The sequence below is a fragment of the Macrotis lagotis genome, chromosome X (genome assembly GCF_037893015.1).
Source record: "Macrotis lagotis isolate mMagLag1 chromosome X, bilby.v1.9.chrom.fasta, whole genome shotgun sequence".
Taxonomy (NCBI): Eukaryota; Metazoa; Chordata; class Mammalia; order Peramelemorphia; family Peramelidae; genus Macrotis; species Macrotis lagotis.
The window spans coordinates 25,446,934-25,465,983 of NC_133666.1; the positions used below are offsets into that span (position 1 = coordinate 25,446,934).

At 51.2% G+C, this 19,050-nt stretch overlaps 1 protein-coding gene across 2 annotated transcripts in view; it reads right to left on the bottom strand.

Moving 5' to 3' along the window:
* Nucleotides 1-7,270: 7,270 nt before the first annotated feature.
* Nucleotides 7,271-19,050, bottom strand: part of ELF4 (E74 like ETS transcription factor 4) — a 69,449-nt gene continuing 57,669 nt past the window's right edge. For both annotated transcript variants that reach the window (XM_074200219.1, XM_074200218.1), the window contains exons 6-9: nt 14,897-14,980; nt 14,505-14,697; nt 12,854-13,219; nt 7,271-11,544 (exon numbers count right to left, since the gene is read on the bottom strand). In XM_074200219.1, coding sequence (XP_074056320.1) covers nt 10,863-11,544; nt 12,854-13,219; nt 14,505-14,697; nt 14,897-14,980 — 1,325 coding nt within the window. In that variant the 3' untranslated portion in view covers nt 7,271-10,862. The remainder of the gene's footprint in view (nt 11,545-12,853; nt 13,220-14,504; nt 14,698-14,896; nt 14,981-19,050) is intronic.

Consider the following 19,050-nt stretch of genomic DNA (forward strand, 5'->3'; position numbering starts at 1 on the left):
GCCTCTATCTCCTAAAGGGAGTGCACACAAAGTTCCTCCAGATCCTCAGGGCTTCAGGTTGGGGATGGGCCAAGAATCCTTAGGGTTGGGGCATGAGCAGTGCTGGTGCTCCTCCTGGGCTGGCAGAGGCCAAAGGTGTGGGTCTACGTTCCCTGACCACATTGTACTGAAGCATGTGGTCCTCTCCCTGGCAAGCCAAACTATTGACTGGGAAAGGTGCAGAGCAGCACCCACTGTCTTATGTCAGGCCATGTCTCTGGGCCTCAGTTGTTTTAAAATGGGGCTGTTGGCTAAGATGGATTTCTTCCAGCTCTAACCAGCAGCTCCTTTGGTTTTTTTTTTGGGGGGGGGGAGAAACCGAGGCCCAAAGATGGCCATCCAGGTCTTCCATACAAGGAGGGAATCCTCAATTCAAGGAACGTTTGAAAAGTGCCTCCACTTACCTATAGACAAAGGCATGGAGATAGGAGATGAAAGGACAAGTTTGGGCAAGGGCCAGACCAGTGTGCAGTGTGGGCTGTGCCAGAGGGAGTGGGGCCAGGCCTGGCAAGGGTGCTGGCAGCCACCCTGCTGTCCCCACTGCCTCTCCAGGACTCAGAGAAGCATCCAAAATGGGCAGCCTGGGGGGCGGGGACACCCCCAAGCTTCCCAGCCCTGGCTCCTGCCCTCCCAGGGCCTAGCCCAGCCACAAAGAGCTGGCCAGACAGCTGGCTGGGCCGAGCTGCATTTTGCACAACAGCTGGAGAGTCGGGCTAGAGTTGCAAGTAATCTGGACTGGGGGGGGCGTGATTGGTGGGTGAGGGAGTGATGGGTGGGTGAGGGCAGGCAGCAGAGTTGACAATAAACCCCAGAGTCACAGTGCTGGATGACTCTGAGCCAGGGGCCACCTGGTAGTAAGTAGTGAACGCTCAGAGCTACTGATCGTATGCTCAGGGCCCTGCTTAGCGATGGCACCCAGAAACAAGAGGCCAAAGAGCCGGCGAAAGTGGGGTGCCTCGGGGCCGGCTGGCCAAGATGTGCTCCCTCGACTTCCATGTCGGAGGGCATCTGCGGGAAGAGGAAGGCCCAGGCTAGGGGTGCCAGCAGGTGGAGACCGGGTCCAAAAGCCGGGGGAGCCAGGAACGGGGCAGCTTCAGGAATCGGTATTGTAACTTGGGCAACGTTGCCCATCGGAGAGAAGACTTTCCACGCCCTCGCCGCGGCCCCTTGGGCTGGAGGATGTCACCGAGGGCCTGCGGACATAGGCCGCGCAGGTAAGGAGAACGAGGGGGCGCCAGGATGCATGCGTGGGACAGGAGCAGGGACAGGACAAGTGGGGCTTTTCAACCAAGCACAAACCCGGGCCCTGTATTGGTCCACTGTGTGGCCAAGTCACGCGCCTTGTTTCCATAGCCACACAAGGGAGCTGAGGACAGGCGCACGGCTGCAGTGGGACATTTAGTGAGCCAGCCATCGGGGCCGCGCCCTCCATCCCGAAATGTCTTGTGGCCTAGCTCCGTCAGCAGGCCCGCTTCTGCCCCCAAGCTCCCTGGGAAATGGTTGCAGAGCAAAAGGCTGGACTCCTAGAACCCGGATCCAGTGAAACGCAAAGGGGGGGGGGCGGTCAATCTGGGGAGCCCCGTCGGAAAGGGGCGGGCACAGCTTCTAGGCGGAGCTCCTGGAAGGGTAAAGGCTGGGAGGTGGGACACCGAGCGGAGCCCCGGACAAGGACAAGAGCCTCGGCCCCAGCTAGCTGGGCTGCGGCTGCCGTTCCTGCCATGGCTCCGTTCCGGACTCGGGCCCGGGTTCGAGGTGCCACCCAGCCCCAGCCGATGGGGTCTGGCCAACAGGCAGCGAGCCCCGCGGCCGGAGGAGCTGCGCATCGGGGGAGTCGGCTGCCTGGAGGAATCAGTGACCCCAAGGGAGCCGAGGAGCTCAGGAGCGGGAGGGGGAGGGGAGGAGGAGCCTGGGGACACCCACGCTCTGGGGGCGGGGCCCCTGGGGAAAGGGGCGGGGCGTCTCCCGGCCGCACCCCTCCCCCGAAGCCTGGGACTGCGCTTGCCCGGGCCCGGGGGCCCAGCCCCCCCCCCCCATTCCCCACCCCCGCCCAAGGCCGAGCCCCAGCTGCGGGGCCAAGGCCCGAGCTTCTCGCAGCGATGGGCCCTGGGGCACTGGGGGGACCGAAGCGTCCGGGCCCGCTAGGGGGAGGAACACCTTGGGGAGCCGGGGATGGGGCAGAGGCCGTGGCCCGAGAGGGGGCGCGTGCCCGGAAGCCTGGGCGGCAGCCACGTGCTCAGTCGCGGGTGGCGGGGGGGGGGGGGCGGTGGCGGGGAGGGAGGCGACCAATCAGCGAAGCCGCCGGGGGCACCCTCAGTTCCCATATTAGGAAAACGGGGGTGGGGGGAGGGAGTTTCCCAAGCGGCCGGGGGGGGGGACGTCGGGGGCCAGCTCCCCTCAATTTACAGCGAAGGACACTGAGGCCCAGGCTGGGGAGGAGACTGGTCCAAGGTCACACAGCAAGTGTCAAGCTCAAATTTCTGTCGAGTCCTCGCATTCAGAGGCAGCACCCCGCACAGGAACATGCTGCCCCCCTCCCGTTTTCACTCTCCCCGAGGTATGCCATGCCCAGACGCCCCACTTTTTACGACGATGTCTTGATGCATCTCCCGGGCACAGCAGCACATGGCGGGCCGGCCTTCCACGGGCCACTGCGCCGGACAGTCAGGGCAAGCGGCCTGCAATGCAGAGAGCTGGGTTCCGATCCCGCCTCATTGCCCAGGATCTCCCGCCAGGCCAGGCACGTCTTGTCTCCAGAGTACCATGTATTCCGAAGCATTTAGTAAAAGCAGCGGATGGTGAAGACCGCGGCCCGGAAAAGAAAGGACTTAGGCTGGGGGGCGGGGGGCGGAGGAGGCCAGGGGCCCAACCAGACGGAGCAAGCCATACCTGCCACCGCCTTCCCCGATGGATTCCAAATCCGACGTTTTTCCAGCTTGGCCCCAGAGGGCAAGAGATGATACGTTAAACACTGCATTGAGGGCCATTGTGCCGCAGAGGAAGGCAGGAAGGGAAGCCGTTCCCCCACCCCGAGGGGCAGGCCATGAACTTCACCGCGGCCTCCCGGACTGAGCAGCTGCGTGACCTTGGACCAGTCCCTTCACCCTGACTGCCTCGCGGCCAGGGCCACGTCCGCTCCGCCTCATTCTCGTCTGGCCACGGGATCCAGCTGACTCTGAAGGACAAAGTGGGCCCCCCCCCCAACTGAGGTCACCTGCTCACGGCATCACGTCCCTACTCCAAAAGCCCAGCAGTGCGGGAGGGGCGCACATGGATTGCTTTCCACATACGCATGGCTCCTGCCCGCCGCGTGGCTTTTCACCTGGACAGTTCCGTCTCCAAAGGCCCCCTCCCTCCACCTTGAAAGTGGCTGATGATGTAGGCTCTAAAGCACATGGACATTTGTCCGGGCTCACCCTCCTTGACCTGAATGGAGCTCTCCCAACACTGCCCTCTCCTGGTGGCCCTCTTTACCTGCCTCACCATCCCCCATCTCTTCTGCTGCCTTGCCTCCCCTCCCCCCCCCCAGGCCCTGTCTCCTCCGTACTCTCTTGGGAACCTCACCAGCCCCCATGGGTCCAATCTCAGCAAAACGGACCCCCCAATCTATCGGAATGTGATCTCTTTCCTGAATCTGGATTTTCCCTCAACTCTGCACTTGGCTGTCCTCCCTCAAAAGCAGCACCCACACACTCATCCTCAAGCTAATGGCGCTCCGACTTCCCTGGCCAGCTTGAGGACACTCCCATTCGCCACCTAAGCCAAGCACGTTCTTGCTCTTTCATCTCCATTCTATGACGGCCCTTCTTCTGGAGGCTGCGCAGTCCCACAGCACCCCAATGTCGGGGGGGGGGGGGCTCCACAGTCAGGCTCTACCACTAAGTAGCCTGCGACTCCAGGGAGGCATTTCAGTTTTTCTCTCTGACATCTAACTAGCATCCATCCTGTACTGCAATAAGGGAAACGAGAGAGGCAGAATCAGGTTTCTGGGGCCAGTCTCAGGACAGTGAAGGAGGGATGCGGACAAAATCAGCACCTCCCTCAAGTACCACCCTGAGCCCAAGGGGGTCACAGCAAAAGGAGGGTCCTGGCAGGAAGGCAGCAGTGAGGACCATCACAGCATCTCTCCTTTTGGAATGAGCAGCAAAGGCCAGGCCGAGCAAATGGATCCAGGTCTCAGCCTAGAACCAAGGAAGAGCCTAAAAAACCTGGAAGAAGCTAGGGCTGGATGGGAAGGGAGCTCCTTCCCAAGTACTGTGGGGGCAAAGAAATCGGGAAGGCTTCGTCTGCACTTGAAGAACAGCCACAGCATCAGTGGCTGAGTCTCCTTTAGCAGGTTAAGGGCTTACCAAGAGTCACCTGGAGAGACACAGTCCGAGGATCACTGATCCCCATGCTCCAGATGAGGTCCTCGAGGCTCAGACACGAGACTTGTCCAAGATCACTCAGTGAGAAAAATCACAAAGTGCCGACTGCAACTTGTTACCCAAACCCCTTGCAATGTGGCTTCCAATGCAAGTACCTTCTTGCAATTACTGCCCAAATCATCTTCCTCATGTGTGTTTCTTCCTGCCACTCCTCTTTTCAAAAACCTTCACGGGCTCCCTGGGGTCACAACCTAAAATATAAACCTTTCAGCACAGTCTGGCTTTTGTTCCTTGTTGTACACACTCCAATCTTGACCTGTTCTCTCCCACCTTCCTATAGGCACACAGCACCTCCCCCAAGGCTTCTTCACCTCTGTTCAGCTCTCCTCCCAAGGTCAAGCTCTGAAGTCACTGCCTCCAGGCCACCCCGATTCCACCCAGCCAGGAAGGTTCTGTCCCTGCTTAAAATAGCCAGATCATTTTGTTGGAATCTTTCTCCTTTCGCCCTCCCTTGTATCACACTCATTTCTATGTCTTACTATTGCTACTAGTCCAACTCCATCACCCTCCTCAGCTTCCTCTGGCAGAGATCTGCCTTCCAATCCCTTTGGTCTGGTGTCCAACTTCCTCCCATGAAGCTTTCTCATGGTAGCCTTAGTAAGGTGTCTGATGCATAGGAAAAGCAAATGACTTACCCAAGTTCTCATAGCTAGTTGAACATTAAGAATGAATGAGACCAGAACTGAGGTCCTTCAGTAGTTCCCGATTCTTTCTAGGTTCAGATACAAACTTCTGTTTTCTGTTAATGGTGCCTTTCACCACCTGCCTGGAATCTCCCTTATCAGATTTGTATTTCTCCCCTTCATTAACTTCAGCTCTCCCAGGGTAGACTGAGATCTCTGCAGCTGGAGTGCTCTCCCTCCTCTTCCTCCTCCCCCTTAGCTTCTTAGAATCTCAAGCTTTCCACATCACACACACACACACACACACACACACACACACACACATGCACACACACACGCACACACGCACACGGACAGATTGTGCTCCAACCCATAACCCTCTGGTGGAGAAGAGGCCCAGAGAAATAAGCCCACCACGTGCGAGGTGTAAGGACAGATCCTACAGCTCGGGGCAGGCACATGGCTTCCAATCAGAAGATGCAAGCTCCAGTTGGATGGATCAGAGCTCTGAGATCGTCTAGTCTTACCCCATGTTTGACCCAGGAGGGAACTGAGGACCCTAAAGGCCAGCCAAGCCCCACACACCTAGAGGCAGAAAAGGCCTCAGAAAGCATCTTGTGCAAACTTTTCATTTTTACAGAGCAGTTACCAGCATGGACATGCCTTGCCCAAGATCACACCTTGTCAGAGGCTTCAGATGGGAGAAGTGGGGGGGGGGGGCTAGAAGCCCGATCCTCCTTCCAGGGCAGCATTTTGAGCATCACACACTTCGGTGGTCCTAGTGAGGGCGGGGACAGCGAGGGGGCCAAAGCGGAGGTGGGGGTGGGGGCGACCCTTGGAGGGTCAGCAGGGAGGGCGCAAGGCCTTCTTCCACTCCTGGAGCCTGAATCGGGACCGGCCCCACCCTAGCCACGCCCCATCTGTGGCCTGAGCCCAGCCCGTCCTCTGCCCGACAGCGCCACCTGCTGTACAATCATCATCATGGCCAACAGGGAGGGCCGGCCTGTCCCCAGCTTCAGCCTTCCTGATTGCCATTGCCCCCCTGCCCCACAAACACAAGATGGGGCTGAACTACTTCCTCCATGAGGCAGCCCCACCCCATCTCTATCTGGGAGCCAAGTACCTGAGGTGTGACCCAAGGCAAGGGGCTTCGGCTGGCCAATCAAGCCCATCTGGGTTGGAGACCCTATTGACCCTCCCTAGCTGTGACCTTGGACCAGTGCCCCTTCCCCCATCATCTATCTGTGAAATGAGGGGATTGGGGAGGCCTGCTCAGGAGGCAGAAAGAAGCTCCAGCATTCCCTTATCCCTAGGGCCGCTCCAGCTGACTTTCCAAGGGGTCTGATGGGAGATAGGGAGAAGGGTCAGGGGCTGGGCAGGAATCAGAAAAAGTCACTGGGAAGGGGAGTAGCTGGAGCGGGAAGGAGCTTCCCAGCCGGGAGGTGAAGGCACCCTCAGTCCTGCTGGGTGGCTTGGGAGAAGGGCAGTGGCCTCCCACATGTGCAAAGCAGAACAAAAGTCCCAAAGCAGGAAAGACTGTGGTAGACCTTAGCAGTGTTGCAACTAATACTCCACTAATAGCTGGAGATCTCACCACAATCTAGGACCACATGAGCCAGTGGAGAGAAAGCTAGCACACCTAGCCCTGCCAGTCCTCTAGGACCAACTGGTGGCTCCTGGGAAGGCCCTAATGGGAGAGGATAAAAGAGCCAAGACATAGTGTTCCTGGGAAGGGCCAGCACAAGTTGGGTTGGGAATGGCTAAGGAGGGCAGCGCAAGGTTCTAGGCTAGAAACACCAGTTCTCCAGAAACTACAGATAACATCAGTCCTCTGGCTCCATAGCTTCTGTCCCAGGTGACAAGGTTGTGAAGGATAGTCTAGCAGATAGCCACACTAAGGGCAAAGGGCCTGATCAGAGGGACCTACTTCCAGTGTTTTGACTTTCTCCCCTACAAAGGCTGAGAGACTAAGAGAAAATGTTTCTGAGGGAGAGAGCAAAGGACAGCAGTGGGTGGACAGGCCCTAAAACCAAGTCCCATTTGTTTTTGAAGGAATCACACTGGCTGATCCAATCCATTAAAGTGAACAGTTTTTTTTTAACTTTTATTGATGCCTTTTGTTTTTACAACGTAGTCAATTTGTCGATATACCCCCCCACCCCTATCCCCACCCCACAACCCTTCCCTTGTAACAATGAAAACAGTTAAGCAAAACCAAGCGACACAGCAACCACGTCTGGCAGCGTATGCAATATTCGGCACCCATAGTCCCCACCACTCCAGGGAAAGGCGGGAAATGCCTTTCCTCATCTTCTCCAGGAGGGTGCAGATGGGTCACTACAATTACACATGCAGCTTTAGTGTTCTTATCGTTTATATAATTGCAGTCGTGAATATTGTTTTTCTGGTCTGCTTACCATTCAATTTGATTTCAAAAACATAGGATTCAGAAGATTTAGAAAGCTGGAAAGTAAATTAAAGACCATTTCAATTTACAGAGGTGATACCCAGGCTCAAGGACAGGAAAGGAGTAACAAGCCAGTGCCTCCAAATCCAGTGTTCTTTCCATTGAGATGGGGAGGCCCAGAACGAGCCTACATGTCCAACCGGAAGAGAATATGGGTGCTTGTGATTGCCAATCACACAATTAAGCTCCCCAACAACACAAAATCATTTCCACCTAGCATGAGATGTTTGGTAGCAAGGTGTTACACTTAGTACCTCAAGAGGACTCTTGATTCTGCCTGCCTCTAACTGGTAAGAAACCTTTTCCTGACATGTGGCCTCAAATTGCCACTTCTCTCCACCTTTTCCTTCAATGCCTCTTATTCTGCCCTATTTGGATGCTTGACGGTAGTGAGGATACTATCTTCTAAGCTCCTCAATGCCTTCAACTGAACCTCCTATGATCTAATCTCGGAGACCTTACTCCTCAGGTCACTTATGTCTGCATGCTCTCCTGCCATTCAGGAGAGCCAAGAACAATCCATGGTTGAGGGGGAGGGTCACTCCCTTAGCTTAGATATGCATTGGGTTTCTCTTAACACAGCTCCAGATGGTGGGCGCCTCATTGATCGCCACATCCCACTGCTGACTCATCTCAAGATTGCAGTCTACTCACTGCACTTCATTTTCAGACAAACCAGTAACAAAACTTTCCTCATCTAGTACTCAGAACCCAAGTCTAAGACTACACACAGCCTTTGGCATGTCATCTGAGAATACTGAACACTGGAGCTATCAAGATCTTTTTCATCCAATGTTTTATTGGCAAATTTAACAAGCAATCAAACCTATGTATCGAATCACTGCTAAGATTAGGCCAGGACTAAGCCCAGTTCCCTCAAATTGGGAGGGGGGGCAGGCCAAGAGGAAAGCTATCTCAAAGGCAAAAAGCCAAAAACATGGCAGCCTCTATACTATCTCAGACCTAGACTGAGTCTGTGTCGCCATCTCAGGTCCTGCGTACAATTCCTGGGGACCTTCTAGCTGGAACTCTCACTCATGTCAAATATCTCTAGTTTCTCATTTTAAAACTCGGCTCAAGCACCAAGAGGCCTTTACCAGCTCCCTCAGTAGCTACTCCCCTCCCCCTTAAATGACTCTCCACACTGTATAGGGTTTTTCTGTATCTTTGAACATATTTGCTCCCCATCCCCCATGTTGGAATCACCTTTTGTCTGGGTCCTCTGCCTCACACAGTAGGAGAAGTGTTTGTGGATGGATCGACTGGCCAAGCACCCAGACACCCAAGGCTGCGGCTGGGCCTGGGCCTGGAATCCAGTGGACATTGTAGACTTAGCTGTAGGGCCCCTCCACCCTGGGGCTGTGTCATCACATAGTAACCAATCAGGGAGAGTGCCTGAGAGCTCCAGCTGGGAGTCTCAGGATCTGGGTTCAAAGTCCCAGTTTCAGCCTCAGTGACGTGAGGGGGTGGGGCCTGAATGGTCTCTAATATCCCTCCCAACTCTAAATCTCTTGATTCTATGGATAGAGCTGTTAAGGCTGCAAGGGTGTGGGCATTTCCGTGGGCCACCCAGGGGCAGGGCCTGCCTCCTCTAGAAGTAGGTGGGAAAATGACTATGTCCAATGAGGATGCCATTTGCTTCCCCTTCCACCTAACCAAAGTTCCTCTGCCCCAGGAAGTCCTGGGACAGCTATGCCCTCCCAAACTCCCCTTCCCCCCCTCCTCTAGGACCACTGGGGGTGGGGGGGTGGGGGGGGAGGGGGACGCTTTGTGGCCTAGAAAGGCAAACTCTTCCAGGGGACTTAAGGACATATACAATCAAGAAAGGGCTGAGGGGAACAAGTATCGACCTGTTCATGGGACCCCAGACAAAGAGTCAGGATCCTATTCACCCTCCTTCAGCCTGACAAGGCAGGTTTTGGTCAAGTCCAAAGCTATCCTGTCTCCCATAGTGGGAAACCATGGACAGAAATGATTGCCAGAAAAATTGTCCTGGCTTAAAACGTAAGTAAGCTTCCCACAAGTTTGGGAAAGAATTCCTGAATGATAGACCCAAATGGGCAATTCAGATGCTTGGGGACATTCCTGGCCAGCCAGGCTCAGGTGTCCCAACACATTTCTAGGGCCCTCTGTAAGCTTACAAAGGGCTCTCCTTACAACACCTCTGGGAGGTAGGTAGTGTAAGTATTATTTTCCCCATTTTGCAGAGGAAAGTGAGGCCCAGAAAAGGGCAGTGACTGGCCCAGGATCACAGAGGAAGTGGCAGCGCCAGGATTTGAATTCAAAACCCAGGGCTTCTGCCACTAAGCCATGCTGGTTTCTACAGCACCGAAGTGCATGCATGTGGGCAGCTACAAAGACACACAAGCACACACTGACAAAGCTCCCAAGTTACTCCCAGGGGGTGGGGTGGGGACCCAGATCACTCAAGGGGGCCTCCCTCAGTGCAAGGAATGGCAATGAAGAAACTGGTTGAGGCAAAGTTACTCAGCTAACAAGCCAGTTCAATGCCTCATTGACTGGCTAGGATTACAGGGCCCAGATGTGGAACCCAGACACCCTTCATTTCTCTACTTCCCCCTCCCCAAGGAGCTCACAGTTCAGTCAGCACCCAAAAGTCAGCATTGTCCAGCTAAAATGGGAGCTTTTGTGGGCAACCAAGCCAATTCTCCACCAACCAGTTTAGGACTGGTGCAAATCTAGGAATGGCCCTGAAGCCCAGGGCTTGGTTCTAGGGATGCCCAACTAATTATGGTCAAAAATGGCAAAAGGGCTGGTGACAGATATCATTGGTTTCTTGCTGGCATTCAAGGATCAGAGGATCTCTGTTGTTAGAGGGAGCCTTAGAAATTACCTCGTCCAATCCCCCATTTACAGATAAGGAAACTGAGGCTCAGTTAAGGTGAAGGGACTTGCCCAAGATCACAGAGATAGAGTGGCAGAGATGAAAAAAAATCTACTGTTCCTTGCTGCTTCTAGGCAGGTCCTGATTGGCCAAACTGGCTGGGACCTTCCCAGATGCAGCAAGGTTAAAGGCTATGTTCTTTAACAAACAAATAGGGTGGGGGGGGGGCTTGGGGATAAACAATAAGGCTGATGGTGGAGTTACCCCCACCCCATACTTGGTGGTACCCTTGATTTCCTCTGCCAGGCTCTCCCAGGTAACTCCAAAACAAGCACCGGGGAGAGGGGAGAGGAGGGTCCCATTCAAGATGGCAGTCATAAGAAATTCACCTAGAGCTGGCCCTGGCACTTGACTGGTGAGTAAAGTTCCTTTGGGGAGGACAGGGCAAAAAAAAATTCCCCTCTTCAGAGCTCCCCTTCTCCCATACCTCCTTCTGCTCCGGTCGTGGGCTCCTGGAAAGGGCCCAGGGCTCCAGCCAGCACCATTCCTGATTCGGTCAGGTTGGGCTCAGCTAGCAGCAGGGCCCCTGGGCTGGTTGCAAGTTCCAGTTCAGCCACGGGGGTCAGACCAATAGAAGGGCAGCTGGTGGAGGTCTGGGGCACCATGGGGATCCCTGGGGCTTCCTGAGGCTGGGAGTTAGCCAAGAGTCCCTGCATCTGAATCGGCTGAGGCTGCCTCAGGGCCTCCTCAGCCACAACACCCTGTAGGTAAGAAGCAGACCCAGGAAGTGTGTCCTTCACTCCTGGAGTCCTGATGATGGCAGCAACCAGAGTACCTGGAGGCCTGGATGCAGGCCCAAGGGCTGCTGATGAGAGGCCACTGAGGACAAATGGCTGCCCGGCTGTGGTTGAGCTGTCTGGGAAGCTAGATCCCAGAGGGAAGGCAGCCTGCAGAGTGACAATGTCCTTGAAGGCTGAGGTCGAAGGGACTCCCTGGAGGACAATCTGCGATGAGGTGGCTGAGGCAGCTGAGGAGGCACTGGCCAACACCGTGGCCAGTGGGATGGTCTGAACGGTCAAGGCTCCCAGACCTGAGCTGCTTCCTGCTGCTGTAGATGCTCCACCGTGGTTAGAAACCAACGATGTACTGAGGAGAAAGAAAATAAACCAGATGAGGCAAACACATTCTATGCTTTACCACCTCTAAGCATTTGCCTAATACATTTCCTTCACCTGGAATATCCTCCCTCCCTCTCATCACTGATCTAATTGCTATCTTGTTTCTCTTTTTTTTACCTTTTTTTGCAAGGCAGTGGGATTAAATGTCTTGCCCAAGGCCACACAGCTAGGTAATTATCAAGTGTCTGAGGTCAAATTTGAACTCAGGTCCTCCTGAGTTACAGGGCTAGTGCTCTATCCACTGCGGCACCTAGCTGCTCCTATTACATCCTATTAATTAGATTAAATCTTATGTTGGGGTGGCTAGGTGGCACAGTGGATAGAGCGCTGGCCCTAGAGTCAGGAGGACCCGAGTTCAAATCCAATTTCTTAATAATTACCCAGCTGTGTAGCCTTGGGCAAGCCATTTAACCCCATGTGTGTTGCAAAAAGCTAAAAAAAAATCCTATTATGTTATATTCATCATTTTCACTGAAGTTCTCTATGTACGGGTCGCAGCCCCCTATGAGAGTGTCACCTACTTGAACAGGAACCAGGGTCTGTTCTAACCTCATGTGGCCTTCGGTGTCTAGCACTGTATACAGCAGGAGCTCAATGGATGCTTGCTGAATGAAATTATCCAAGTTCGAGAAGTTCAAAACCTGAAAAGACCTCTATTCAAGTCCTACCCTGACACAGCCAAGCTCTGTGACCCTGGACAACTCACTTCACCTCTCATTGCTCTAGGCAGTTTTCCAGAGACAGAATCAGAATGCACAAAAGCAATGAGCCATCATAGTCAGGCCCGGGAAAGTGAGACTTTCCTGAAGTGGAGGACCGGGCCCCCGAGATCTTCAGATCCTGACCCTTCTTTGGCCAAAGGACAGAGGCCTAGCTTCTGAGGAGAAGCCATCAAAGTAAACCCCCATCTGCTGGGTTTTGCCCAGGTGCCTACAGCAGTGGCCCAGCCCCTGGAGACAAGGTCCAGGTCAGGGGAGGATTTCTTGTCTTAGAGAGGTCCAGAATCCTGGGTCTGCCCTTGTTCTCAAGGTGGTGGGCTGGAGAATGGTCCTTAGGCCCCAGTCCCAGCTGCTCCATTAAACTAACAGGTTATAAACCTTGGCCAAGTCCCATTCCCTCTCTCCTGGTGCCTGGTGGATACTAACAGCTGCCTTTCGGACCTCATTGGGCTGTTTTAACAGACAAATGAGATCCAAGTTGTCAAAGCAGTCGTCAAAGAAGTACAAGTTAGTTTCCTCTGGGCAGCAGGTCGTCAGGGAGAACAGTGAAGATCTTACCTGACTGTGTGGGCTAGAGGCCCCAGAGGCTCACTAGGAGGGGCTGCTGCAGCAGCAGCAGCAGCAGCGGCTGCTGCCGCCATGGCAGCCATAGTGGCAGCTGAGCTTTCCTTGGGTATGGCTTGCAGGTTCAGTGTTGCCTGCTGGACTGGTTGCAGAGTCTCCTTGGGGACATCCTTTTTCTGCTGAGCGGAAGACCGGGCTGAAGCCTTACAAGTGGTTCGGCGTGTAGGTGGGGCCTGTTTGACTTCAGCCTCATCACCTTCTTCATCTTCTATTATCACCAGGTCTTTGGGCATCTCCTTAAACTGGTACACCAGCCTCTGCCCTTCCACCTTGGAAAGGATGCCCCTCTGATAATAATACCTGGAGGTAATAGGGTACATGGTTGGCAGAGAGGGAGATACTGAAGCATGAACCTCAGAAGCCTGACCTGCCCTGCCAGTTGTCAGGAAAGCACTTTATGGGCTTCCAAAGACCTTGGAAACAATCATAACCATAATTCCAAGGTCTTTGAAAACTGATTTGGTAAAGAGATTTCCCAAATGTATTTGACAATATAATATCCTTCATCACCATTAACATCACCATCCTCCTCCTCCTCCTCCTCCTCCTTTCTCAGATATTAACCAGAGCACATAATGCTCAACTCCCTCCTCTGAGAAGTCCTAGCTGTGTGACTCTGGGCAAGTAGTTTAATTTCTCAGTAGCAGCTCAAGTGACTGTAGAATTCCGAACAGGGGGCCACACAGCCTGCCAAGGAGTCAGTGGTTGGCTTGCAAATGGTTTGTGTGATCTTGGATTAGAAAAAAAAAAATATGCATCTTTATTTTCACTAACCTTTGGTTTCCTTTGTAATTTTATATATATATATATGTATATATATATAAATATAAATATATACATATATATATATATATAAACACACACACACACACACACACACATATATTTTTTAGGTTTTTTTTTGCAAGGCAAACGGGGTTAATTGGCTTGCCCAAGGCCACACAGTTAGGTAATTATTAAGTGTCAGACTGGATTTGAACCCAGGTACTCCTGACTCCAAGGCCAGTGCTTTATCCACTGTGCCACCTAGCCACTCCAATTTTATATTTTTTAATTTATGTATTTAAAAACCTGATTTTGTGAAAGGGATCCATAGGTTTTACCAGCCTGAATGCCCAAGGGATCCAGGCCCCCCCCCCCAAAAGGTGAAGAGTTGTAGGGCAGATGCCAATCTGTGTTGGTGGTAGGAAAGGTTTTCTCACTCTAACTTTCCTAAACTAAACACCAACCTGCTCAAATAATAATAGCTCACTCACATTTCCATTACTTTGAAATTTACAAAGCACTTTCACTCCCCTTTAAGGGAGGTGGAGGCTCACTGGTGGAAACACTTTCACTCATCTAGGAAATTTCCAAGGGGCCTGATGGGAAATAGGGAGAAAGGTCAGGGGCTGGGCAGGAATCAGAAAAGTCACTGGGAAAGAGGGTAGCTGGAGCGGGAAGGAGCTTCCCAGCCCGGAGGTGAAGGCATCCTCAGTCCTAGTGGGTGGCTTGGGAGAAGGGTGTGCAAAGCAGAACAAAAGTCCCAAAGCAGGAAACACTGTGGTAGAACTTAGCAGTGTTGCAAGTCCTGAATGGGCTTTACCTCAGTGCTCGTCCCATCGTCTCATAATTCATGTCTGGTTTGTTTTTCTGCTTTCCCCACAGCTTTGACACAGCTTTGGAGTCCACGAGTTTAAAGATGCCTTTCTCACGTTGGGTCCACTTGATGTACTTGGGACAAGTGTTCTTGTCTTGCAAGAGAGCTAGCAGGAACTCCCAAAGGTAGATGGTATTCCCTGGAAGAAGGAGCATTAGCAGGCACAGAAGAGATCATTAGTTCCCCAACCAGACTGGAGGCTCCCTGAAGGAAGATAAAAGTCTCCTCCTTTGTCAGAGGAGGGTCTCTCCAAGAACTGGGGCCATGCCTCTATCCTCCCTCCACCCCAGTCACCCGATACCAGAAGGTGAACAATACAGAGAGTGAGCAGTCTGTACCTTTGCCATCCTTAGACTTCTTACGGATGGGAAAGTTGGGTTCACTGACTGGTGAGGAACAACGGGGTGCTTTTGCCTTCTGGACTGTAAAGGAGGAGATGGATGGGGAAAACAGAATGAGTACAGTACCTTCAGTACTCCTAAGTCTAGCAGAATCTCAAAAGGGCAGCAGATGAGCTCTGATTTCACGAGTTCATTGAGACATACATTGTACCTTCCCTTGCTCACACCTTCCATGATATCCCAACCCCAACCTGAAAGCCCAAAAGATATGGCAAGAAAAGGCCAGCTTTTAGGGGACCCCATAAGCTCCTTATACACGGGCATTCCTCTTGTGTTGGTTTGTAAACAAATAAGACAGCTCAGCTCAAAGGCATTCTTTTTCAGCATGCATGTGTATGTATGTATATATGTGTGTGTATATATACGTACATGTATAGATGTTTATGTATGTCTATTCATACAGAGAGAGAGAATGGTGCCCATTCCCTCATACAGACAACAAGGCTGATGTAGAGTAGCTTCCCTGCTATAGTGTACAAAGAGAGCTGGGCCATAAGCAAAAACAAATATGGGGGTAGCTAGGTGACGCAGTGGATAGAGCACCAGCCCTGGAGTCAGGAGTACCTAGGTTCAAATCTGGCCTCAGACACTTAATAATTACCTAACTGTGTGATCTTGGGCAAGTCACTTAACCCCATTGCCTTGCAAAAACTAAAAAAAAAATACGAAGAAATCAGAGAATTTGGGCAGACTTGTGTGAACTGATGCAGAGCAAAGCAAGCAGAACCAGTAGGAAAACAATGTGAACAGCCTTCAGAACTCTGGTCAATGTAATGACCAATATGGACTTCAAAAGCTAGATGATGAAGCCTGTTCCTACCTCTCAGCAGAGACAGATGCACAATAGGAATAGAATGAGACATAGCATAGACATATGCTATCAGTCATATGGCCAGAGTGATGATGAATTTTGTTTGACTATGCTTGCTTATTTGTTATAAGGGAAGATTCTGTTGAGGGCTTTGTGAGGAATCATTCAGAAATAGCGATGGCATTAAAAAATAAGAGAAAAAGGAGAAAAAAGAGAAGGAAGGAAGAAGGCAAAAGGAGGAGAGGGAGACAGAGGAAGAACAATGAGAGAGGGGGAGGAAAGTAAAAAAAGGGGGGAGGGAAAAGGGGATGGGGGAGAGAAAATGTGAGTCAAGGGAAGGAGAGGAAAAAGGAAAAGAAAGGAATAGGAAAGCAAAGAACGTGTGAGAGTCCAGTCCCCCAAGCTTCTTTTTTATCTCAGATCTGCCACCAATCTATTGACTAGGTGACCTTTGATACATTCTTGAATCCTGACACAACAGACATAGAAGATGATGAAGATCCCACTTAGGCTGGGTAGATTCACCCCAAGGTGCCCCTCTCCAATGGCCTTTGATGCAATTTGTAACACAAAATGGAAGCTTCCAGCCCGAGACTACTGCACCTTCTTCAACTGTGATGTTTGTCCACCGTGAGATGATCGTTCTAGGAACTCAGTTTACCCCTGAGTGAGATGAGGTTGGACTAGATCAGAGTGATTCTCCTTTCTCTAGCAAGCACTTGAAAGTTCATAACATGTTTTCCTCCCAACAACCCTATGACAGATGTTGTACAAGTATGATTATCCTCATCTTACAGAGGAAGAAACTAAGGCTTAGAAAAGGGAAGGGATAGGGGCAGCTAGGTGGCGTAGTGGATAAAGCACTGGCCTTGGAGTCAGGAGTACCTGGGTTCAAATCCTGTCTCAGACACTTAATAATGACCTAGCTGTGTGGCCCTGGGCAAGCCACTTAACCCCGTTTGCCTTGCAAAAATCTAAAAAAAAAAAAAAAAAAAAAAAAAAAAGGAAGGGATTTGCTTATGAACAACTGAATTAAATTCATTTCAATAAGTATTGATGAAGTGCCTGTGCCTACTGTATGCCAGGCGCCCTGCTAGGGCAATAAGGATAAAAGCAAGCCAACAAACCAACAAAAACAGTGCCAGCACATCAGAGATTTTACATTTCACTGAGAAACAAGTTCATAGAAAATTGAATTCAAAATGGTCATCTACACAGCAACTGGAGGGTGAGAAATTAGGGTTCCCAAGGGGGCGTGGTACCTTAGCTGAACTTTAAAGAAAGTTGGGAGGGGTCTAGGAAACAGAAGAGAAACAGGTGTATTCTATGTAGAGATCTTGAGATGGGAAGATGAAATGATAGGGAATGGCCAGTTTGTCTGGAACACTGAGTCTGTGTGAGAGACAGACAGACACACAGACAGATCCACAGAGACAAAGACAGACAGAGACACAAATCAGAGACTAAGAGACAAGGAAAGACAGAAGGAGACTCAGAGACAGAGATGGAGAGAGAGAGATCGAGAGAGAGAAATGTGCAGGCAGCCTTGAGTAACAGTGGGAAAGGTTTGAAAAATGTAACAGAGGGGTTGGTTTGTACCTTTTCCTAAAGGCAAAAAAAGCTATGAGAGTTTCTTGAGCTGGGGAGTGACACAGTGAGACCTGTGCCTTAGGAATATTAAATTGGCAGCTGTGCATGAGAAGGATTGGAGAGGAGCGGCTGGTGGGAGGGTGAGAGGGAAGGAGGGAGACCAATTAGGAGTGTCTGCCAGAGTGGAGAGGAGAGGTGATGGGGCCTGGGCTGGGGCGGGGAGCAAGGTGGGGGGGGCTCCCGCTGGGGAGGCCGAATTGACAGTGCTTGGCAGTTAATTGGATATGAGGGGGTGAGAGAAAGTATTGAAGTATTGAAGATGACTCAGATGCTTGGAACCCAAGTGACTGGGAGGATAGTGATGTCTTAGGAAGAGAAACATTCACAAGAGGGGAGGGTTTGGGGGGAAAGATAATGAGTTCTGTTTTGGATTCTCTGTGGAACATACAAGGGGGAGAAGTTTGTCAAATGCTAGGGGGAAGATAATAACCTATTAAATATAACAACCTATTAAAATTCAAATCTGAGGTGGCCAGGTAGTACTGCAGTGGTTAAAGCACTGGTCCTGGAGTTGGCAGGATCTGAGTTCAAATCCAGTCTCAGACACATACTAGGGTATGTAACCCTGGGCAAGTCATTTAACCCCAACTACCTCCAAAAAAAAATAAAATTCATCTCTATTTTTTTCTTGTATTCATATGCATCATAAACTTGAGAATTTCTTTCCTTTCATATGAAACATGGGATAGAGGAAGTTTAATGAAAACCAAAGGATCCAAGGACCACATAAAGCTGGGAATCCCTGTACATAGGATTAGGACTCTGGAGAGCAGCCAGGGTGAATATATGGATCTGGGAACTCTCTGAACCTTTCCTTACAGCAATCTGGTAAAAACTATGTCTTCCTTCTCAGAAGCAGGTTTGCAAATAATTGCTACCTTTCAGAAAGAGGTCAGTGAAAATAAAGATGTCATTTTTCCCCCATCCAAATTCACAGCCTCCCTGAAATCTATCCACTGATCCCTTGGGGGTGGGGGCTGGAATCCAAGTTGAATTCATATAGCCAGGTCCTTGTCAGAGCCAGGATTTGAATCCAACTCTCCTTGGACTCCTCTAGATAGGATCTCTAAGTACTGCCAGCTTAAACATTTCATAATTTATTTACCGGCCTAGTTCTAGTACAGAAACTGAGATCCATGAAATTATAAGGAATCAGAGGTTGTGAAACTAAAAAGGACCTCAGAGGTCACTTGATTCAACACCTACATCTTAAAGAGGAAGAAACTAAGGCCCCCCAGAAGACAAATATGTGAGGTCTAAGATCATATGGAGTCAAAGAGTTGAACTCAGGTCTTTTGATTTCTGGAGGTCAAACTCAGGTCTGCTCCCTTGATTGGTTCACTTCTTTATCAATTCCAATGTATGTTATTCCTAAATCACTCTGGCTCTCCTTGATTGGCCAAAATAGGTCCCAGGTCAAGCTCCATTTGGTTATTGTTTGGGCCCTGATTGGCTCAGAATATTAAAAAAAAAAAACACCTTCCTGTTTTGACTGGAACCACTGAAGATCGTCCCCTCCAGATTAATATTTTTTTTGAACTAGGTCAAACTGAGACCTTAGCTTAAAAAGGTCATGGTTTCCAACTGCATTCAGGACCATCTCTGGTTTTCCTGATCCATATCTGGCCAC